Here is a 23,461-nt window from a genome sequence, read left to right as displayed (position 1 = left end):
CAGATTCCTGCCCTAAACCATAACAGCCCCCAGCTTCATCATTGGGGTAGCTTTTACCTTTAAAAAAGGTGAATTGATACACAAATATCTGCACGAATAAATTTAGTTTTTCACCTGCCTTCATGTGCGCTCACATACAGGCAGATGAAGACAGTTGAGGAAATTAATATGACTGAACAGAGACTAATTAGGCCAAGGAGATGGCCCACTTATACAGCACTGCTGGTGGCTAGTGTGTGTATGTGTGTGAGTGAATCCATATGTCTCTTTTCTCCAAGGATAACAATTAAAGCAGTCCTGCCACTTAGTGTGCTGAACAGTGTTTATGTGATAGTGTAAGATGAGAAAATTACTGAACCCCATTATGTGATTTCAGAAAAGCAAACGTGGCTCTCCCGATTCAGTGTGTGTGTGTACCTTGGGATTAACGTGTTTGAGAGCGTCCTGGAAACACCGGCCTATGTCTCGGCTCCCTAGCTCCATCAGCGTCTGCAGGCTCAAACTCCACATGGTCACTGATTGGCTGTAGTGCTGCGTGGCTGTCATGGCAACACTTGCTGCTCCCTCAGCATCTCCCAACGAGAGCAAGATTTGGAGCTGGTCACGTGGACAACATCAGGTTGGTTGATTCATACATCAGTAAAATGCAAGGCATCGTTTCCTTTTTGAATATAACCTGATGTTAAAGGAGTTTTTCGACTATCACCATTTTCAGTTTTTTAAACAATTTCAGTCCCATTACCAGACAAACTAATAACCCTACACAGGAAACATAGCAATTGATTTAAAAAAATACAGGCTTACAACCACCAGGATATCCATAAAGCCACCATGTGCTGGGTCTAAATGTGCACTCTGTTTACTTTGTTATTCATTATTGCTGGACAATGTGTGTTTGTCGCACCACCAAATAAATTAACAAATAAATACAGCTATTAAATAACAGTCACACAAACCCATAAATTACTCAGAGTGCTTGGTATTAGCCTCTAACCACTAGGCCAACAATTACCACATTTTTATTCTAATTAAGATTCTCATCATCATAAACATCATCATCATAGAACTGGTTTCATTTGCCTGAACGTCAGTGTGTTCAGCCTGACTTCTGGCTGTCAGCCTCAGTTGTTTCTCCTTTTCCAATAACATGTTGTGTTTTCGGTGCAGTACAATTACATTTTCATTCTGTGTTACCTCTGCTAGTGTATGTCTGAAAGAAGAGACGACTTGCAAGGTTTTAAAGACGTTTGCTGTTCCAGTCAGACTTTGCCTGGCACTGCTCTTACCCGCCCAAAACGAAACGTGGTTTGATTGAAATGAGAGCCGACAGGTCATCATTCAAATAAAGAGAAGACAGGTTTACGGGTGCCTAAAATTCCATTCACACATTGAAAAGAGACTTTATCTCACCCAGTTCTTGTAGTAATTCTCCTTCAACAGCGAGCAGTCATGGGCACGTCGCAACACTCCCAGCAGTCTCTCCTGCCTCTGTGATACAAACACTTGTTTTTACTCCAAAAAACACTGAAGCCATTGACATTTCTCAGCGTACCCGAGGAGAAAATAACTTCAGGCCAAACTTTTCACTTACTTTTTCCTTCAGCTCTTGGACGTTGGTCTTCCTTTTCATCCTTTCCAACAAGAAGGCCACGTAGCAGGTCCACATTGGCTCTGGGAGGCAAAGCAGCGGTTTCTTATACTAATGGAAGCAGTGAATGAATACATGCAGGAACAAGGATAACATTTTACAACTTTCTGGGCTCCTTCTTGGAGATTTTGACCAAAATAAAATTCTTCCATTAAAGCTTTTAACCCACTGCCAGCATGTGCAAATTAAATAAAAGAACAAGAGATCATTCTTGTTTTGGTAATATGGGTGCATTGACACTTAAAAAAGCTACACAACCACGCTCAACTGCACATTAAAGAAAATACCTAATCAGCCAATCATATGGCAGCAATTCAATGCATGTAGGCACGCAGACATGGTCAGGAGGGCCTGCTGAAGTTCAAACTGTGCATAGGAATGAGGAAGGTGATTTAAGTGATCTCTAGGATTTACAGAGAAAAGCCAGAAAAAGAGAAAATATCCAGTAAGCGTCACGTCTCTGGGCAAAAATATCTTTCTGACATCAGAGGAGACTACACCAGACTTCTTTAAGCTGACAGGAAGGCAACAGTAACTCATTACAGACGTGGGATGCAGAAGAGCATCTCTGATGCACAGATGACACTCCCATCAGCTAAAAACAGGGAGCTGAGGCTACAGTTCACACAGGCTCACTATAACTGGACAACAGAAGACTGGAAAAATGTTGAGTCACAATTTCTGTTGTGACATTTGGATGGCAGGGTGAGGATTTCACATAAACAACATGAAAGCATGGATCCACAAACACTTATGGCTGCTGGCATAATGGTGTGGGAGATGTTTTCTAGGCACACTTTGGCCCCTTGAATACCAACAGAGTATTGTTTAAATGCCACAGCCCGCCCGTATGTATTGTTGCTGACCACCCTTTATGACCACAGTGTATCTATCTTCGGCTGGCTGCTTCCAGCAAGACAAGGCACGTGACACAAAGCTTAAATCATCTCAAACTGGTTTCTTGAACATGACGAGTTCGCTGTACTCAAACGGCCTCCGCAGTCACCGCAGCTTTGGGATGTGGGGGTGAACACGAGATTAACTTCATGGACGTGCAGCCAACAAATCTGCAGCAGCTGTGTGATGCTATCAAGTCAATATGAACTAAAATCTCTGAAGAATGTTTCCAGCACCTTGTTGAATCTGTGCCATGAAAAATTGGAGGTTTGAGCCTAAAAGGGGTAAGATGTACCTAACAAAGTGGCATCTTTCTCGTACTTCTTAGTTTACCCACCAACTTCATTTGCAGATGAAGATTGTTACAATTAATAATTAATCACCAAAGTCTAAATCATGTCTCAACAATTCATTTTAAAATTGAAATATATATGTTCTCTCTGTTTATCAGGAAGCTCCTACCAGTGTTTAGACTCTTGACGCCCTCCTCATAGACCTGGCAGCAGCGCTCCTCTCTGCGGTTTATATCTGAGGCCCTGCCTTTGGCAGTCTGGAGCTCCTCTCCTGCTCCTGGGGCCTCCAGCTCCCTCTTAGCCATGAAATCCCACGTGGAGCTGTCATCTGTGTAGTTAGTCTGTAAGCTGGAAACAAGAGGTGAGATGAGGGTACTGCTTAAAGATAACACTATGGAAGTTGAGGAATCCAGAGTTCAGAGTTAAATGAAAGCCTTTTGGAAGTAAATTACTCTTGCAGGATGGAGTCCTGGAGGTCTTTGGTGAAGTCAAAAATAGCCGCTATGTTCAGAAGTGAGATGACAAACTCTGCTTCTGTAGGATGAAAAGATACACAAGTAGAGACACAAGCTAGGTTGTTTCCAAAGCCAATGGCTTGTTCTTACTCACCACCATAAATATTTTTAATAGACAGTAACTAAGGTCCAATTTTCCCCAGGTAGCAGGTCAGACATAATAATTCAATATTATGAGACAAAACCTCCTTCACCGTAATGGGAACGCCCAGAACAGTTCTAAGAATGTGACTGCGCCAGAATGCATGAAAGTGATCTGCCAAACAATGATCACATCCCCGAAAGCATTCAAGTTGTGCACTGGTGTGTCTGGACTTTTGGTTCGGAGTTATTATTAAAAATAAAAATCTTACACAGTTTTTCCATTAAAAGTCCTCCCACATATGTGAGTCTGTGATTTCAGTGTTTTTTAATAGGTATCCTGTGCTCAGGGTTGATTTCAAATGCCAATTCTTATCCCGGTTTAGTCTTTACATATCCCACTGCTAAAGGAATTCACTTTAATGACAATATAGGTGGTCTTGAACTGAAATAAAAACTAAATAAATAACAGTTTTTAATCTCTTTTTGGCAAATGAAAAGAAGATGCAGAAAGAGTTTAAATCTACGGCTCTACAAATTATGTGCATTTTATTTAAATAATAAATGTGTTATTTTTAAATCCCAGATTTACTAAACAGGCCTAAAGATCATGCAAGCACAATCCCTATATAGTGTACACAGGTGTGCTTAGTTTTACGGCCATTTATAAAAGCTGAGCTGTTTTCTTAACACACAACTCAACTGCACTTTAGCATTAAGAGTTTGTTTTTTTAATATTCTCTCTTCTGTTACACCTGGAATTTTCTAACATCTGGGTGTTCAGGAGCAGTTAAGACCCTATGTGCGTTACCAAGAAAGAGAGGTTCTCTGTGATGTGGATAATGTTTTGACAGGAGAGTCTACACGAGAGAGTGCGACGGCATCATGCTGCTCTTAATATTCAAATGTATTTGCAGCATAAACACTTAAGTTATTTTATATTTCCTCATATTTGCACAGGCCTGTGAATAACCATTGACAAGCTTACCTTTGATTTTCCCTGTAGCATCTTTGTATACAACCTCAGCCAGTTTACCACTCAGGATCTCTGGAGAAAATTCATATTCACCCTGGAAGGTGTGAACAGTGGGTTTTAAATACAACGAGCAGCATATGCGCGCGCTTACTTCCTACTGTTTTGTGTTTGCTTTGTTTCACGCTCACCAGGTCCATCTGAGCCTGCTCCAGCTGAATCTTCTGCTTCCTCAGTTTCTCACAATGCAGCAGCTCCATACGGAAATACTAACACAGAGTGGTTGGAGAATTTTAGACGAGCATGTTTTAAATGAATAAACTGTTGCTTAAAGTTTTAAGTCTGCGTTACCTTAAATAACAATAATAAAAAGAAGATATTTGGCATCTTTTACCTCCTGGTAGACTTTCTTATCATTTGGGTGGAATCGCAGCGCCCTCAGAAACAGGTGTCTGGCGCTCTCAGAAGAATTTCTATCCTCCAGCTCGCTCTTGGCAGCCATGATCCACAGAGCTAAAGCGGGGCGGAAACAGTGTTTATTAACAGCATTCGTCTTGGTCATCTCCAAGATTGCAATCACAGATTTCCTGCCTTGGTTTAATTTACTTTAACGCACATTTCCAGCCACTAAACATCGGCAAATTGCAGTGTGTTTGTAATGCCCCCTTTCTTCTGTACCTGGTTTGTCAGGATGGATGGCAAGCATGGCTGAGAACACCTTGCTGATTTGGCTCTTGGTGGCCTGATGAGTGAAAGGGATCATTATAAGAATGAGAAGACACGGTGTAGAGCAGACTTATCGGACTTGAAGGCAAGTGATGAGATCTTTACATACCCATTTCTTACAGAAAGCAATGTGTGAGAGCCATAGCTGCACATCATCCTGCGGGGGAAAGAAGACGTGTGACTCTTCACTCCTTTCGGCTTTCATTCCTTTTGTAAATTTAAACCCAATGTAAAAATCTACAATTTTAACTTTTTTTCCCATGTTTGTTAGCAAAAAGCATCATATTACTTTCCAGCAATGGCTCAGTTACACATTAGAAAATATCATACAAATTTAGAGGAAAAAAATGTCTAAAAATGTTACAAATAGTGGATACACATGGCTGAATTTAATCTGATGTTATAAATTAATTATTACAACCATACAGAATAATAATTACAGATTACAAATGCCCTATTTACACTACCTTCCACTTATTTGTTGCTCTTTTAAAGATGCTATTTATTCTGTGAATGATGGGGTACTCAATCTCCTCTCGCTTGAACTGGTAGTGTATGTGCTGAAAATGAAAAGGATAGTAGAGTCACTCTCAGGTGTGGTTTCCTGACAAATATAGTTTTTAATCACATGAGCTTAAAATACCAGATTCGGTATGTAGGATACTTACTGCTCTTCTCTTCTTGATCAGCTCTAAAACGTTGATTTCATACTATAAACAAAAGGAGAGTCTCTGAACATGATTCATGATCTTTACTCATTTATTGAAAGAAAGAAACATAATGTATCATCACAGCCCCCTACCTGAATGTATGCAATGAAGTCCTCCTTATTTACGATCAGCCTGTGAAGCTTGTACTCCAGGGCTGTTACTCTCTTGATTATTGATCTAAATGAAAAATAAAACAGAAGAATAATGTTGAATCAGTGAGAAGGACTTGCATAAACGCACACGGGAATATTTTCACATGGAAATTTTAATACTGACCAACAGTTTTTGTATTAGGAGAAAAGAAAGCACAAAAGAAGAATGGGACATTTTGAAGTCAATTTTAGGAAATACAGCATAAAATGCATTTTTTGTACACTGAATTTGCACTCACGGGCAATTTTTAGGTGCACCTTGCTAACACTGGACCCCTTTTATCCTCAGAACTGCTTTACGTCTTTGGGGCATAGATTTAACAAGATGCTGGAGACAGTCCTCAGAGATTTTAGCCCGTACTGACATGATAGCATCACATAGTTGCTGCAGTTTGTCAGAGAACATCCATGACCCGTACATTTGGTGACTGTGGAGGGCATTTGAATACAGTAAACTCACTGTCATGTTCAGGAAACTGGTTTGGAATGATCTGAACTTTGAGACAGTATATATTATTCTTCTGGAAGCAGCCAAAACAATGGGTACACTGTGGTCCCAAAGGAACGTACATGGTCATCAGGCTGTAGCATTTAAACGATGCTCAGTTGGGGCTAAAGTGTGCCAAGAAAATGACCCCGTGTGAATTGTAGCCTCAGTTTCACCATTACACCACCGCCATCTCGAAACGTTAATACAGGTCAGGACGGATTAGTGCTTTCATGGTGTTACATCAAACTGGGTCAACAGACCCGCAAACACTTCTTTGAATTTCTATTGTTCAATTATGGCGAGCTTGAGCAGATTGTAGCCTCAGTTTAGTGTTCTTAGCTGACAGTGACACCTGGTGTGGTTTTCTGCTACTTTGAGATTCAACATATTGTCTGTTCAGAGATAGTCTTCTGCATACCTTGGTTGAAACAAGTGGTTATTTGAGCATTTTCACCCAGAGAACTGTCACTACAATCTCTACAGATAGCTGCATAAGAAAATCAAGGTAAATTACCAGTTTCTGAAATGCTTAGACCAGCTACCATGCTACGTCATTTATATCACCTTTGTTCCATATTCAGATGCTCAGTTTGAACTTCAGTGGGCCTATATGGCTGAGTATTATCAGTAGACAGAAATATCTATAAGACAATATCATATAAGTGTTTGATACACAGGTGCTCTGAATCTTTTGCCGGAGACGCTACTTCATACTCCTTTTGGTGCAGCTTATCAACTAAATGATGATAGAATTTAAAGGTGAGAAGGTAACACTATAAGTGGATGACAGCAAACCACACAGGAAATCAAATTATAGGACTGATCAACTGAATTTAAAGCAGACCTTTCCATTAGGTCAGCTTTCTGCTCATTGCAAACAGGACGATTGAACAGCAGGTGAAAGAGGGTACAGGGCTGGGTATTTGCTCTCTCTGACATCATAAAGATCCAACAGTAGAAAAACTGTATTTAAAGCAATCTGGAGCCTAGTTTTACACTTAAAGAGATTATTTAAACATTAGCCTCATTATTAGTAAAGGGAATAACTCCTAGTAGATAAAAGTTTAACCCCCACAACAGCTGTGGCTCAGGAGGTAGAGCTGGTTGTCCAGCAGTCAGAAGATCCGTGGTTGAAGTCCTGGCTCCTTCAGTCTGCATGTATCCTTGGGCAAGACAGTGTGCCATACATGCATGGCAGAAAAAAAGCACTCAAACGAACAAAGTTATACTAGAAAGTGCTTTGATGCCTAACTAGAGTAGAAAAGTGGTATCAAGGTAGCATATTCTGTGACACTGGACTTCCTGAGTTAATTTTCTTTCCTTTGCCTGGCTTCAAATCACCCTGGGAGTACTACAGAAGCACAATGCGTAGTCTGCACCAGATCTTTCATTCTCTATGCCATTCCTGTATCGAACTTCTTGCCTGACAACTACAGCTTCTGTAATAAATACACCCAGTAAAGCAAATAGAGCTGTGTCCAAGAGACTTCTGAAGAAGAGGTCAAGTGTTGGAAAGTGATGACTTGTTGGGGTGTCTAAAACAGAAGGAATTCTACTGACAAGTGCTGATTTCTATTCTAATGTTACACAAATATGGTGATGTATCCATATTCCTATAATGTATTGATCATCACCAGTTACTTTGAGATTCACAACCCTAACACCGATTTTAATTAAGGATGTAAATGTGCAACTATCTGCAGAAGGGATCTTCAATATTTCCTCCTTAAATCTTCAGGACACAAATATCTTCCATGTATTTCTGCTAACTATAGATGTCAAAAAGTTCAGCTGCCCAGATTAATAAAAGCACTTAACTATATTTGTTCTTTATTTTGGGGAATATTTTTTTCTAAATCATCCAAAATTTAATCAGTAGTAAAAAACGTTTTTTTTTGTTTTTGGTTTTTTTTTTTTTTTGGAGAACAAGAAGATGATCAATAGACTTTCTCAGCTTCATCTCTCACAGTTTCTCGGCCCTGTAATGTAAATAACTAAATATTTTACAGGTTCGAGGCCCTCTCTGAGAGTACGCGATGGGCTCACCCATCACCTCTTTTGCCATTTTCCTGGAAGACACAGCGTGTAAAGGCTCGGTGCTGCCTTACTTGACTTCTTTCTTGGTGAACAGTCCCACTCTCTCCAGCTGCTCCAGCTCAGGGATTCTGTCCTCGATCCGCTGCTGAACGATCTCCGCCATCTCGTCGAAGCAGCCGTTAAACGCTCGTGTTCAGCTGCTGTTTGGTAAAACTTAATAATGTTATAACAACTGTACACAGAACACCACGAGAGGCCAACTCTATCCCCAATTACACATGTGTGGAAGTTGTGACTAGCGGAGCTTCCGGTTCCGTCTGCAAATAGGTCCGACAGGAAATCTGAGCTGGAGGAAACCTTTGTTAACTCAGAGTTTTAAACTCCCAAACTCGCTGTTTCACAACGTATTAAAGATGAAACGAAAGTTTACCTGTCCTTTTATATTCGAAAACGGTTTGGTGTATGTTTTCTCACCTCAGATTAATTTTGATATACACCAGGGGAACATGAGTAGGGAAAGCTTTTTTTTTTCAGAACTTTATTTGAAATTGTAACGTGAACAGTCAGTCATTCCAGCTCAGTTTGTACAGTAGACATACAGGGCAAATAAGAGTAACAATAAGTATTACAATGAAAATAAGAAGGGTAAATAAATAAATAAAGGGAAAAAAGAGGGATGTGACAGCCTTCATAATAGCTTTGTACTTGAAAATTATATCTGTGACAGCTCATTTGTTGAAAATTTCTGAATGAATTTCAATCAATGATGAACCTCTTTTATTTGAAGTTAATTTAAGAGAGTTTAAGTAATATTCAATTTCAAGTAAAAAAAACAAATTAAATATTGGGGTTGAGTTTTAAAATTTACATTTATGTATGTGGAATTTCCCTAGTAAGATATAAAGATTGACAATGGTACATAATTTTTTTTCTTTGGTTTCAAAATAACTGATAATGTCCTTCCCTTCAATTTTGACTTCGTATGTTGTTTTGCACAATATATAATTTTCAAGTTCTCTCCACAATGTAGTACTATATGAACGAGGGGGGAAATGAGCTGGCACAAGCCCCCTCACATTAACTGCATCATAATAATGCAATATATCAAGCTACCCTCCAATATATATAATAAAATAATCAATAGCTGGGGCATTGATGTGTATATATTTACGCACATCAATGCATCAGTAATCATGATCCAATGTACATAGTACATATGTACATAGTATTGTATATAATTCTAAAAACTGCTTACTTTAGGTACTTTAAATATAGTTAAAGAATGCACTATTTACTACTCTACACTACTTGTGTAGGATAATTTATACATTTTACTTAATGAAAAGTCTACATACTTTCTTTTTGTTGCAGAAGGTTTATCCAACAAAAAAAATATATTAAAAATCTTGTGGAGCACCATTTTATGAAAAGACAGGTGGAAGAGCTGAAGATGTTCAGAATTTGATTGGGAGTGATCGGGATGGACACGATTAGAAACGAATATATTAAAAGAAAAACTCAGGTTAAACCAGGGGGCAGATCTAGAGGGGTGGCAAGGGGTGGCATGTGCCACCCTAGTTTTGCATATGACAGCATTGTTTATTAAAATAAGATAGTGTTAACGACTTTGAGCCTAACTACAGTTAACATGGAATATAAATTCTAAAACTGAATATATTTTTTTGGAATACTATCGTCACCTTTAGCGTGGAATAAACGGTAAAACAAAAAAGCATTTTCTAATTACAGTGCAAAAGAGAAAAAAAAGCCAACGAGTGAGAGAGAGAGAGTTTTGAGATGCGAGAGATTTATGACGTTTAGCATGGAGTTTATAGTTTGTGTGTTATGTTGTGTTGTGTAGTTAGTGTCTTGTGTAGTCATTGTTTTGTTTTGTGTGTCAGTGGGTACAAATGAAGGCCACAAAGGTAGATTTCAATGTAAACACCGTCTCCAGGTGGAAAACCAGAGGAGTGATACATCTCCTGTTGTCAGGCCTGCAGAGTTTATCCCTGCGGTGTTCTCCTCTGTCTTGTGTCAGACAAACAATTTTTTTTACTGGCACAAATAATTTGTCGGGCATCTAACTGTGACAACTGATTGTTCTCTCATTTTAGTTATAGTAGTATTTTTAAATGGTTGTACAAACAAACAAAAAACGCCAGATGCAATGGCTACATTTTTAGATAAATAGTTGTATATAACGTTATAATTTACAAAATTTGAGCATAAGTTTTCAAAATTTACAATTTATATTTGTATTTGAAGTTATGAAAATAATTTGCTAAACGTGTCTGTGGTTTTTACAGTTAACCCCCCCCCCCAAAAAAACAAAACAAAACAACTTCTAGGATGTTATGTTTTGTGTTTGATTTCAGATCAGTTGTGTTAATATAGTATGTTAATGAAAAAATAACTGTAAATTCAGATACATGAGGTTGAGCTAAAAAGAATGATACCAAGCAACGCAAGGGGAAAAATTATTTAAAACAATTTGAAGGTTAAATACAAATGTAAATCAAAAGTACATAAAAATGTAAATTCACATGTTTTATGTCACTGAAATTTTTAATTATGTGTGCAACAGAAAATAATTAAGTGATAGACTATATTTGTATGAAACGTGTATACTTACTGCATTTGAATCATTTTACCCATATGTAACACTTGCATGTGTGTTTTTCAAAAAAGGCTTTGATTTTGCCACCCTATTTGATTTCCATGCTACCCTCATGCCACCCCAAGAAAATTTCTCTAGATCCGCCCCTGGTTGAACGCTTTGGATACAAAATTAGAGCGACAAAGCTGACGTAGTTTGGACATGTGCAGAGAAGAGGTAGTGGATATACTGGACAGAAGATGTTGAATAATGAGCTGCCAGGCAGGAGCAAAAGCGAAAGACCTCAGAAGAGGTTTGTGGATGTAGTGAAGGAAGACTTGCAGAAGTTTGGCGTGACAGGTGAGATGGAAAAGGTGAGATTTAGACAGAGGGAGTATCTGAAAGAAAGAGAAGAAAAAGAAGGAGGACAGCAGCACTTTTCATGTAATAAATCTATAACAGGACACAAGGGTTCACACATTAGTCTCCTTTGTGTTCTTATTCCTCCCTGTGCCACCCCATTAATAAAAACAACAACAAAAAACCTAGAAACGCCCGTGATATAAAGTAATATTTTTTTCTAACGTCTTCCATGAATTAGAATATGATCTTTTAAAAATTGCAGTAATCGTAGCATTTATACCACGTATGTAAATATTACAGTTATTGTAACATGCTGGCAGAGTACAATCTGTTTGAATAATGTCAAGATTATTAAAAACTAAAAAGTAAATGTTAGGTTTTTAGGTTATTTGTTTAATGTTCTTAGCGTCCACATTTTTAACTAACATAGATTTTATCCACACTTTTCTACTTTTACAGCACAATTTAACCTACAGCACCTGTATCGTTATGTTCTGCTGAAAATATTCGTACAAATGTGAAGTACCTCTCAACAACAATGCGGTCAATGCAATAAAACAGAAAATATAAATATTAATTCCGATCTTTGATTTACTATTGATTTTTCATTGAATAAATAGTCAGACTGAATATATTTGGGTTCGTAGGGTTTATATTGTGAATTCTTGAGTACATTTTGTGAATGACAGAGCTCTGGCTGCTGTGTGCTCGTCTGGATATGATGAATGCAGATGGACTCGATTTCCCGCAAAATCGTAGAAAGCGAGAGCGCGTTGTCTGACGTCACCGAAGCTGAGTAGCCAATCAAAGTTCTGCATTGGCACCGCTCATCTCCTATTGGCTGACAACTGACCAGTGCTCTGTTGTTCAGTACAAATTGAAGGGATACCGCATTGAGAACAAGTAACAGATAGAATATCAATACTCGGGTCAAATATACCCAGAACTACTGGTAGTGTTTCGGACGGATGAATGCAGATCAGCTTCGAGTGTCCGGAGGTTTGATTTGAAGTAAACTATGCTAGCACTGCTAGCTAACTAGCCAGCGTCTTGTCGCCTCCTCTTCACAGGTTTCTGCTGTTGAGTCTGCCAGGCTTGTGCTAGAGGCAGCGAGGCCAGCAAATTAATGCCATCAGCCAGGGTACGTTACTTTTTTATATACCCCATATTTGCCACGTTACAAATTTTGGAAGCTTTGTTAACGGCGGTTTGATTAACCGAATAAATAGTGCGGTAAAAGGCAGGCTAGCGTGTTAGCGCTGTGCTTCTAGCCGTTAGCTCGCGTGCTAATGCTAGTGTTTTGCTAAGCTAACTTGTTGTGTTTCCCGCACCTATGCCCTAATCTTTTCACTTCTAACGTGTGGCGTTGTTTCACTCCGCAGAACTCAGGTCATATTATGAGCGGGGCCAGTTGCAAAGCTAACGGCGCCGTCTACCCTGCCTCATCAGCAATGATGAACTCTGTAAAAAAGCCGAAGATGGAGCAGATTCAGGCCGACCATGAGCTGTTCCTACAGGCCTTTGAAAGTGAGACTTCACTACTTGTTACATTATAATACAAGTTTACGGTTTGGGTTCATGAGAGACTTTACTGTGCTTTCCGTGATTGTTTCGCTACTCTGATCATTTTTACTGTGATTTATTGTGGGGTTTTTTTTAGTTGCTTTTTTGACTGGCTGGCATTTGGTTTAATTCCGAATGGAGTCCTTAATATTGTTTTTAACTTAATGTAATGACTACTGTAGTAAGGTAACAATTATCAGACTGAAATCAGGCTAAAACACACGCCCAATACTTTTTTCTTTCTTTCTTTTTTGGAGGGGGGAAGGGGGGGATGTCATGCCAAATTAGTCACCACATACCAGAAGAAGTGTTGGCATGTGAGAAATGCACTACAGTAATATCGATGGGTTTTTCAGATCAAGTCAAAAATAATGAGCTGATTGACAAAGGGGCCACATGTGGTATTGCAGATCACCTGGCCTTAATAAAACCTAGAACAGTTCTTTTAAGGATTTTTTTTTCTCCCCTCCCAAGATCTTATTCAGGCTTTTAATATTGTTCTCTTTCTACAAACTTGCTGTCAGTGTTTCCCTAGTTGTATTGGTTTACACTTTGCTTAACAAGCAGAAGATCCCCAATTCCCTTGGTAGACATACAAGAAGGGAATCTGGCGTACCACTCTACCAAATCAAGCACGTGGAGCTCCCTGCTGTGGTGGCCGCTTGTGAATAAAATGAGGGAGCAGCCAAAAGTAGCTTTCTTTAGATGATGATGATGATGTGAGAGGGGTGTGATACTGTCTAAAACAAGACTTGTTGTATTTCTAGAACCAACTCAGATATACAGATTTCTACGCACAAGGAATTTGATTGCAGTAAGTGAATACTCTACACATTTATATCTTAATTTAACTGCTTTATACTGCTGATGGAAAATGACTAATATCTGCCCACCCTTTTTTTTTTTCTTAGCCCATATTTTTGCACAGGACACTCACCTTCATGTCTCACAGAAATGGTCGAACAAATGCCAGAAGGTATGGAGTCTGGAGAAACAGGAATCCTTTTTTTTTTTTTTTTTTGTCATAACGATGCACTGTCATAGTTGGTTAAAGATGATTTGTTCCTGACGATGTTTGTGAACAAACCTTCTCTGACTTCTTTCCAGGAAAACATTCAAAGTGGATGATATGTTGCAGACAGTGGTGAAGATGAAGGGGGAGCAGGATTCTCCAAGGTAACACAGCTTTACAAGTGTTGCATCTGTTTTCTGTATTTTGTATTGAACAAACCTAATTTTTCTGACACGGTGGCGTTGTTGATACAGTTATATGTACCTTGAAGGGCTTTGTTTTTCTTTTTTTACTCTTCATAATAACAGTTGTAGCACTTGATATGACCTAGTTTCACCTGTGCATTTTTTTTATTTTAGCTTGTCCTCACATCTACAGTTAACATTCACTGGGTTCTTCCATAAGGATGGTAAGCACATGTTAATCTTCACCAAGTACCTGTGTTTTGTGTATTTCCCTATGAAAGAAATGACTCAGAAATGCTTAGGTGTGTCAGAAATTTCTACAATATTCAGCTGTTTGAAATTTGATTTTGCTTTGACACATGTTAAACAACCACATTGATAGAAATGACAAAAGTAGTCACTCAGAAGCAAGGCACAAGAACCTTCTTTTTTTTTTTTTTTTTTTGTACCAACATACTGCTATGCAGTCTTACAGTTGCATGTAGGATAACATTAATCGATGTTAAGAGATATGTCTGTGAAGGTTCTCAGTCCAAGGTCAACCATTTGACCCTAGAACCGAAGAAGCTTCTCGGATGAGAGGTGAAACGTCTTCAAGCAACTTAAAGAAGTCCAGACACTTTTCTTTCCAAGCTCCTTAGATGTTAAGAGATGCTTCTTATGTATATAAGAAAGAAGGAGAATATACAGTTGTTTGTGATTGACACAAACTCTTCTTGTTTCCCTCTAGAAAAGCCATCTCAGAATTCAGAAAATGAACAAAATTCTGTGTCCTTAGAGGTGCTACTTGTCAAAGTCTGCCACAAAAAACGCAAGGTAAAGTAAAACACTGGGTCTGTCACTTTTGGTAACATGTCAATGCGTCTGCCGTTGCTCACTTGTGGTTGGTTTTTGTATTTCAGGATGTCAGCTGCCCGATAAAGCAAGTGCCTACAGGTAAAAAGCAGGTGCCTTTGAATCCCGACAGTAACCAAACCAAGCCCGGCTCCTACCCTTCCTTACTGGTTCCCAGCAATGAATTTGAGCCCAGCAACAGCCACATGGTGAAGTCCTACTCGCTTCTGTTCAGGGTATCGCGCACAGGGAGAAGGGATGCCAGTGGTCTAGTGAATGGAGAGGCCAATGAAAACATTGGTAGGAAGCCCACAGTAAAACCTTTTTATGCTCTGTTTTTGACTGTGCACCATTTAGATGAATAATTTAACAGTGCAGTTTGTTGGGAGAGTAGCATAAGGGATTGAATATTCTTTCTGTGAGCATCTCATCTGAAAATGATACCAGCTGTAACTGAAATAGTTGCTGGCTAGATATTACATTCTTGGTCTCAGTTGTTATTTGTTTATTTATTTGTTTATTTTTAAACATGAAGATGTAACAGATACTCCTACTAGAAAGAAGCGAAGTTCATCCCATAGGGATGAAGGCGAGACCACAGAGACCTATGTTGCACAGATGACCGTCTTTGATAAGAATAGGTAAGGATTTGTACTTTCTTTCCTTTTTAAGTTCTAAATTTGTCCCTCTTCCAGTCACTTTTGCCTGTACTCCTCAAAACATGCACTGCTTTGTCCACAGGAGACTGCAGCTGCTGGATGGGGAGTATGAGGTGTCAATGCAAGGGATGGACGACAGCCCTGTGAGCAAGAAGCGAGCCACATGGGAAACCATTCTTGATGGGAAGGTAGGCTGGCTGGATTAGGTCTCTGAAATGAAGGTGTAATTGTGTTTGTCATATTGAACTTGAATGCTAATTTCCTTCCTGTCCACCTCACTGCTTCACTGACCATGACTGTCCCACAGAGACTGCCACCATTTGAGACATTTTCTCAGGGACCCACATTGCAGTTCACGCTGCGTTGGACAGGTGATGGCAGTGGAAAGTCCACTGCTCCTGTGGCTAAACCCCTCTCTACGCGCAACTCGGATAGCTCCAGCCCTATGGAGACCAGAACCAGCAACCACCGAACTGCCCTCATGAGTAAGTACAAAAACAATTCACGGTAGCTTGAACTTAGAAATTTAGAGCAATGCAATAACGTGGAAAAATTCTATCAGTGTGATGCTATTGGTTTTTCAAAATCCCTGGATTACATTTTATCTTATATTACATTCAAGAGGAGGACCAGAAAATGTCCACAGATGACAAGAGAAGGCCAGATCTTCTGATTAATTAAAAGCACTGCAAAAGGGTTCAGGCAAAACGCCAAATAAAGAGATTTCCTGAACAGATTCTCTGACAAACCCGAGTGGGTCATGCTTTTGGATTATTCGCCCACTATGATATTGGTGTGGGTTGATCTATTTGTAATTGAATCTGGCAAAAGGCGCTGTGTAAATAGCTGTTGAGTCCCTTTCAGACATGCTTTTCATCCCATAAATGTGCGGGCACCTCTGCACGTCACCATCATGTTGGAACAAGCCCGTGAATCCTTCTGTAAAAGTCACAATGTCGCTACTTAATAATTTATTAATTTTTTGGGGGAGTATTTTATATGTATCAGTATTTGGCATAATGCTTCCAAATGAGCAAAAAGCAGTTATGAGTCACTGCCTGACGTCTCATCATTAGTAAGTGTGTGTGGACTCGCATGTGTGCACGCACACACAGTTATGAGTTGGTCCAATTAATTATCTCTAAAAGCTCGGGTTGTTTTGATATGGTGAGTGCTAGCCATCTGTTTGGATGTAACATTATTTACATTGACTCCAGTGCTAACTGATATACTTACTAATGTTACCATTTTGCAGTGGTGCTCCTCAGCCAAAGTGTCCCCTAGCATTAGTCAGAGCCCCTAATGGCTCAATTTATTTAATGCTAAGATAGTGTAACCATGTCATAAATGATCTGTTTGCGTTTAGGTTGGTTTTGGAACAGGGGACCAGAGGTCTCTGCTGTGAAGCTGGATTTTGGCTTATCTCAGCAACTTGAGGGTTAACCTTGGGTTTTCAGTACTACAAAGGTGGATTACTTCTTACAGGAGTAGCTCGCCATGGTAACTTATGCTGCGTATATAACCCGCTCCAGGACAGGTTATGTTCCAGATTAGAGATCAACAGGTATGAAATCGCTGACTATTGAGCAATAATTTATTTATTTTTTATTACTATTTTTTTCTGGAACATGGCAACACCTTTCTTGGAAGATCTCTCGGACTTCTGCGCACAGAGTAGGAGTGTCTAAAGTCTTTGTTTTGCGAATGAATGTCAGTATTCAATATGGGTTCTTATATGCAACTAAATATAACTAACGATGTAGTTAAAGGAACACTTGACCTGCCTAGTGAGGGGGTGGGTTAGTATCTCTCTCATCTCTTTCACCTTAAGCACTTGTGATTGTTTCTCTGTGGCTTAACCTTTCATCTGCACATCAAGTTTTAAATCCTGTCACTTATGCTCTCCATTTCAGAAATGTAAGCACTCATCCTCCTTTATTTGCTCATTAGGTGTGCTTCTACTCTTGTGGTGGGAAGGAAACTCTTTTTGTGCTCTGTGTTGTAACAAAGGTGAAATTCTTCAGTGACCGTGTGTTTTTAATGTCATCAGGTCATTACATAAACATGTAGGTGAAGCTACAACAATGTTACATATTCCATGTCTGAAATGGGCTTTATCAACAGGTGTATTTGCACTTAGATTGTGTATCTTTTGTTACTGGGCGGGGAGGGGGGAAATGCAATTTCTCCTTTTCAAAGAAGCCCTTCAGTGTGTTTACAAAAGAAGTCCACATAATTTGTTATTTGGTGACTCTCCAAGAATGAACTTCTCCATCTGTTCCTGTCAGCAGTGAAAGAGTCAGTCAGCACAGACATTCAGACGAAGAAAGAGCAGGTCCCATGTGAGCCGCGACAGAAGCTACGTATATTTTATCAGGTACACCACACAACAGTAAGGAATACATTTGAGCCTGGCACACTTATTATAAGAACCATTTGTTTAGGTTGATAAAAATGTGCAGTGTCTTTGTGGTCTGTTTTTTGGAGCTGTTTTAGAATTACTGTCATGTTTTGATCACCCCCCCCCCCCCTTTTTTTTTTTTTTTTTGGTAATCATTAGTGGTGCAACGGATAAAAATCTCACAATTCGGATTACAGATCAACCGTGATCCGTTGCACCACTAGTAATTAGTCACCTTTTCAAAACTTAATGTAGCGACAATTTTTAGCTGTTGGGTGCTTGCCCTTAGCGTGTCAAGAGTGACAGTAACTCTGATTTTTATGACCCTGCTTTACATCTGCTGTAGGTTCACCATCTCTGGTTTATCTTGTAGTAAATCGATGGTTTGTTCTTCCTCAGTTTCTGTACAACAATAATACACGGCAGCAGACGGAGGCGAGAGATGATCTTCACTGTCCCTGGTGTACCCTGAACTGCAGCAAACTCTACAGCCTGCTCAAACACCTCAAACTCTCCCACTCCCGCTTTATCTTCAACTACGTGGTAAGAGATAAGTGTGTGCGTGTGTGTGGCTGGGCAAGTCATGAGTTTTCACAAGACACCATGGGATCTCACACAGTCTTAAAGTTCAAAGAGAGTGTGTGTGTGTGTGTGTGTGTGTGTGTGTGATCTGCAAGCTGTATCTTAAAACACTTGTATAAACTATACACTTGTGTTATGTATTTTCATCTTGTCAGTTAAAGAGTGCAAGGAGAATGGGATTATTCTAGTTGTCATTATTCCTGATTTTTCCTCAAATATTTAATCTGTTATCTAATCACATCATTTGCTCCATATTAAATATTAACCATTGAATGATTATTTTAACAGTTGAATGGTTGATATAGTTCTTTTATTTGTTTCTTAATCTGCAGCCTCACCCTAAAGGAGCAAGGATAGACGTTTCCATCAACGAGTGCTATGACGGCTCATACGTTGGCAACCCTCAGGACATTCACAGCCAGCCAGGTTTTGCTTTTAGCCGCAACGGCCCAGTCAAGAGGACCGCTGTGACTCACGTACTGGTTTCCAGGTAGACGCACGACCTTCATTCAGAGTTAACAGAACGGACTCATTTTCCCCTTCATTTGTCTGTTAATGAAGAGGTAATGAGCTGAATTAACGTTAATGACCTGATCATGCACACTAACCATGGTTTAAACAGACTTGGAGCAAAAGTCTGAGGAGCTTGGCAGGAAGGCAACTCTAAACGGATTAGCTCTGATATGTTCTTATACTAATGTATCAGGTAGAAATGAGTTTGGTTGATAATAGTCTGGAAAGCCGAGATGTAATTGTCTGATGAAAGCATACACGGACAATAGCGTGAAGAGTTTTTTACTTGATTCCTTTGAGGGGAGTATCTTCATATTTATCATAAACTTTAAAAGTCACAAACCTTAAACACGTAAAAATTCATACGCAAATTACGGCAAAAATCTGGACAAGTGTATAAAAAAAAAAAAACCCCTATAAATTTATATCCTAGTTTTAACAATTGAGCAAATAGTTATTTTGGTGAGGATGCAAGGTTGCGTACATTTTATTAAAGGTTACCTCAATTCCACCTCAAACTGGGGATGCTTTGAAAATATTATTTCATATGTAAGACAGTAAAATTATATACTTCTGAAATGTCAGCCCACACAGTGTTAAATACAAAATGAATTTTCTTCTTCTCTTGCTAGGCCCAAGAGGACCAAACCAAGTCTTTCAGAGTTCCTGGAGTCTGAGGACGGAGAGTTGGAGCAGCAGAGGACCTACGTCAGTGGACATAACCGCCTTTATTTCCACAGTGATAGCTGCATGCCCCTGCGGCCTCAGGAAATGGATGTAGACAGCGAGGATGAAAGGGATCCAGAGTGGCTCAGGGAGAAAACTGCCACGGTGAGAAACCAGTGCTCATAAAGTCATTTTTACCCAGTAAAAGGCTGATTGTCATCAACTTCAGTAAAGGAGAAACGATTCACCAATGAAATAAATCCAAGGAAAAGTTGCGATTGTGTCCTTGAATTTCCCAGACCCCCACAATTGGGATGAGAGGGAAACATTAAAAAAAAAAAAACCCTGAGAAATGGCAAAACAAAGATTTCAGAGTTACCATAGCAACAGAGTGAGAAATCATTTGGGTCGGGACGGTCACCCATAAATAACTTGGAGGTGGTCAGGGCAGAAAAACTGCTGCCAACACTGAACACCTCTTCAGCTTGTTCTTCAACTGATACACAACATGTGTCACTTCATTATTGATCTCACTGAACCCTGTAGAACAAAGTCTGTTAGTTACACTTCTGACAGGAGTGACAGAAAACCTGTGAGATTAACCCCTGATGAGTTTTCATTACTGCTTATGCACAATTGTAAAGATGTAAAACTCGACACACATTACACACTGTTTTACTGTTACATTTGGCTTATATGGCAAGTTGTTCATATTGGAGTGTATCTTAATTGAGTATCATTTATTTATTTTCTTTAATTACTATAGCAACTGGATGAGTTCACGGACGTTAATGAAGGAGAGAAGGAGGTGATGAAGCTGTGGAACCTGCATGTCATGAAGCATGGGTATGCTGAATATATCAGTTTGAAGCAGAGATTTTGCAGGATGCTTATAACGGTGTAGCTAGTTTATATTCAACTGTGTCAGGTTTTTTTTTTTCTCAACTGGGTGAGGGGAAAACATATTGGACTTTATTTATTTACTTTATTTTATTTCTTAATTTTTTGCTCTGGGAAACTGTTTGCAAATAATAAATGGGATTAAACAGGATGTCATCACAGACGATTCCAAACAAATCAGAAAAAAAATCCTCAAGAATATGCTCAATTTAATAAACCATCCAGCAGTTATATTGTAGTTTTTACATATTGTGATCACAGTGTGGAGCCTCTAAAACCTGCATTCTTTCAGTAGCCAGCAGGTGGTGACACATTTATTTGTAAAAGAGTCAGATCATAGATGTCTGTGAGAAACATGTCTCCATTATGAGTGTGTCAAAAAGCCTTGAATTTGATTGTCAGTTTCCAGTCTGTTTTTTGTTTTTAAGGCGCATAAGGTTCTTTGTACATTATGTTGTAAAGTGGTCCCAGAGTAAAATCAGTAATGCAGGGTATCCTCTAGGTCAGGGCAGCCTTTGGTTGACATGTAGCTACCACACGCACTCATAACATTTGGTTCCAAAACATAAGTGCTGGAGCTGCTGAGCTCAAAGCTTCTAATGGTAGTCTGTAAATTAATGAGTGACTTCAGAGTAGCTTGATGGTGTTTTACAGCCTCTGACTAGAAATGCTAGATTCCTATAATTTGATTATTCCCTCCTTCAGCTTCATTGCAGACAACCAGATGAATCAGGCCATCATGCTTTTCGTGGAGGACCGCGGCGCTCACATCATCCGCCGCAACCTCTGCCGCAACTTCCTCTTGCACCTAGTCAGCATGCACGACTTCAACCTGGTAAGCACATCCACCATCGATCGTGCGATGGCCCGACTGCGGCAGATACAAGAAGAGCTGCCGGAAGTTGAAGTGGACCAGCAGGATCAGAATCCAGCAGGAGTCTGTAATGGAAATGCCATCACCCCAAGTGGGGGACAGCAGGGCAAGAGGACAAAAAGCGCTCTAACAGACTGATGTAAAGCTGGCTGGAGGGAACTATGATTGTTGTATTTTTCTGTATTTTTTCCCCCCCTCCCCTGCTCCCTTAAATGGACTTTACCGACATTTTGGTGCTTAGATAGGTGGGAGAACTGAGCAGCAGATGAACTGACTGGACACAGATCAGTATACAAGGTAAACAAGTTTTCGGAACTTGAACTGAACCAAATATGAACAATATAAAAGTGAATTGCCCACTTCTACACAAACCAGGAATTTGTGGACTGAATGATGCAAGTTGAACCTACTTAATATGCATTTTGTAGGAGCCATTGAATTATCCTTGTGTCACTGAGAGTAAACGAATGGAGTGTCTTTTACTGTGGCACGACTGCCTTCGGTATGATAGACGGCTACAGTTAAAACTGTACTGGTAACATTGTCACTGTTTATTTGTACACGTACACAATAACCTTGATTAAAAATGTATCCTTTTTAGATGGTTATTTTAGCACTTGGTGTTTGTATTTAGAAGGCTTACCTTGAAATTGTCATTTGGAAAGGGGGAAAAATGTGATCATGCTGCGTCAGCACTTGAATGCAGCTTTTTCATGATCATCTGTGGAGGGCTGGATTCGCTGCTATGGATGACATTTCAAATGAAGGGCGATACAGTTAAAGGATTGTGGCGTTTCCTGACAAGGTTGTCAGTGTTGTACTGTAAGCATGGATTCTGGACTACAGAATAAAGTAAGATTTCAGTCCAGGCTAAAAAACAAAACCGAAATTACATTTCATCATATGTTTGACATTGTTGATGGTGCAAGGAAAGCCAAGGAAGTCAAGTTTTCTGAGTATTTTGTTTGTGGAGAACCAGCAGCACATCACACCGTGTGCCGTGCAAAGCATCAGAGAAATGAATGTCGGCTGTTTTCTGTTGTAGGCACCTGCAGTTTTTTTGTTTTTCCCTTTCCCCTACTTCAAGCTCTGAGAACATTGGAGACAACATTATTTGAATTTTATATTTTTAAACGTGGGTTACAAGTAGCTGACAGAAATGTGTAGAGTGTAATCACATCAAATGTTTAGCTGTGCCCCGTTTCGCATCTAGTAAAGAACAGGTTGCAGTTGTCATTTCAAAGCAATATGGTGTTGTTTGGAGGATTTTTCAGGTCCAACTAAGTTGTGTTCTTTTAGTTTCAGTTGATGCCAAAGGGGAATATTTTCATCATTCTCTTAGTTCTGTAAAAAAAAACAAATTTAAAGTATGTATAATTTTTTTTTCATAACACTTCTTTTGAGAAAAAAAAAAAGAAGCAGTAGTTGTGTTTAGTAGTGTGCACATAAATTGGTGAACATCACCATTCAGTTTCATCAGAATTCCCTTGTGGACAACCAGATTAACAGTATATTCCTCCTTCTGCCCTCCGTTATCCGTGGAGGCTTTCTGTGTCCATGTGGAAAACAAAAACGTTGTCAAAACACCCTGTGGAAAATTGTGGCATATACACTCTGGATAAGGGGATTTTTATATTTAAAGAAATAAAACACATTTGTCCTTATCCATTCCTGTACTATTTTTAGATGTACTGGCTGCAGGACTGACTGACTACCCTTCCACAATTCACAAGAATCACTACTCCTGCTCGAATATTGTACGGATTTTAGTGAAACCTGCGCACAGTGAAC

At 39.4% G+C, this 23,461-nt stretch overlaps 2 protein-coding genes across 8 annotated transcripts in view; one reads left to right on the top strand and one right to left on the bottom strand.

The window, feature by feature from the left end:
* utp6 (UTP6 small subunit processome component) overlaps positions 1 to 8,910 on the bottom strand; it is a 75,514-nt gene extending 66,604 nt beyond the window's left edge. For all 6 annotated transcript variants that reach the window (XR_014874559.1, XR_014874562.1, XR_014874558.1 and 3 more), the window contains exons 1-14: positions 8,594 to 8,910; positions 5,936 to 6,020; positions 5,802 to 5,843; positions 5,601 to 5,693; positions 5,243 to 5,290; positions 5,086 to 5,149; positions 4,802 to 4,920; positions 4,599 to 4,676; positions 4,423 to 4,504; positions 3,291 to 3,372; positions 3,008 to 3,186; positions 1,592 to 1,671; positions 1,411 to 1,488; positions 418 to 597 (exon numbers count right to left, since the gene is read on the bottom strand). Coding sequence is in view for 1 of the 6 variants with exons in the window: in XM_085162871.1 (XP_085018997.1) it covers positions 418 to 597; positions 1,411 to 1,488; positions 1,592 to 1,671; positions 3,008 to 3,186; positions 3,291 to 3,372; positions 4,423 to 4,504; positions 4,599 to 4,676; positions 4,802 to 4,920; positions 5,086 to 5,149; positions 5,243 to 5,290; positions 5,601 to 5,693; positions 5,802 to 5,843; positions 5,936 to 6,020; positions 8,594 to 8,685 (1,302 nt within the window). In the remaining 5 variants the exon portion in view is untranslated. The remainder of the gene's footprint in view (positions 1 to 417; positions 598 to 1,410; positions 1,489 to 1,591; positions 1,672 to 3,007; positions 3,187 to 3,290; positions 3,373 to 4,422; positions 4,505 to 4,598; positions 4,677 to 4,801; positions 4,921 to 5,085; positions 5,150 to 5,242; positions 5,291 to 5,600; positions 5,694 to 5,801; positions 5,844 to 5,935; positions 6,021 to 8,593) is intronic.
* A 3,397-nt stretch (positions 8,911 to 12,307) lies between these two features.
* suz12b (SUZ12 polycomb repressive complex 2 subunit b) lies at positions 12,308 to 23,334 on the top strand. Of its 2 annotated transcripts, none has more exons than XM_085163354.1 (17): positions 12,308 to 12,622; positions 12,864 to 13,008; positions 13,812 to 13,858; positions 13,956 to 14,020; positions 14,152 to 14,220; positions 14,416 to 14,465; positions 14,972 to 15,057; positions 15,144 to 15,375; positions 15,611 to 15,716; positions 15,817 to 15,922; positions 16,042 to 16,219; positions 18,026 to 18,111; positions 18,535 to 18,678; positions 19,050 to 19,207; positions 19,863 to 20,061; positions 20,663 to 20,742; positions 21,502 to 23,334. In XM_085163354.1, the coding sequence occupies exons 1-17, from the start codon at positions 12,608 to 12,610 to the stop codon at positions 21,806 to 21,808; spliced, it is 2,073 nt and encodes a 690-aa protein (XP_085019480.1). In that variant the 5' UTR covers positions 12,308 to 12,607; the 3' UTR covers positions 21,809 to 23,334. The 2 variants fall into 2 exon arrangements, with proteins under 2 accessions (XP_085019480.1, XP_085019479.1); XM_085163353.1 differs by having other exon boundaries at positions 12,309 to 12,622; positions 18,023 to 18,111.
* The last annotated feature ends 127 nt before the right edge of the window (positions 23,335 to 23,461 follow it).

This window comes from Neolamprologus multifasciatus, chromosome 6, assembly GCF_963576455.1.
Source record: "Neolamprologus multifasciatus chromosome 6, fNeoMul1.2, whole genome shotgun sequence".
NCBI lineage: Eukaryota > Metazoa > Chordata > Actinopteri > Cichliformes > Cichlidae > Neolamprologus > Neolamprologus multifasciatus.
The sequence above is the reverse complement of the archived record's forward strand: the minus strand, read 5'-3'. Positions and strand labels throughout refer to the sequence as shown.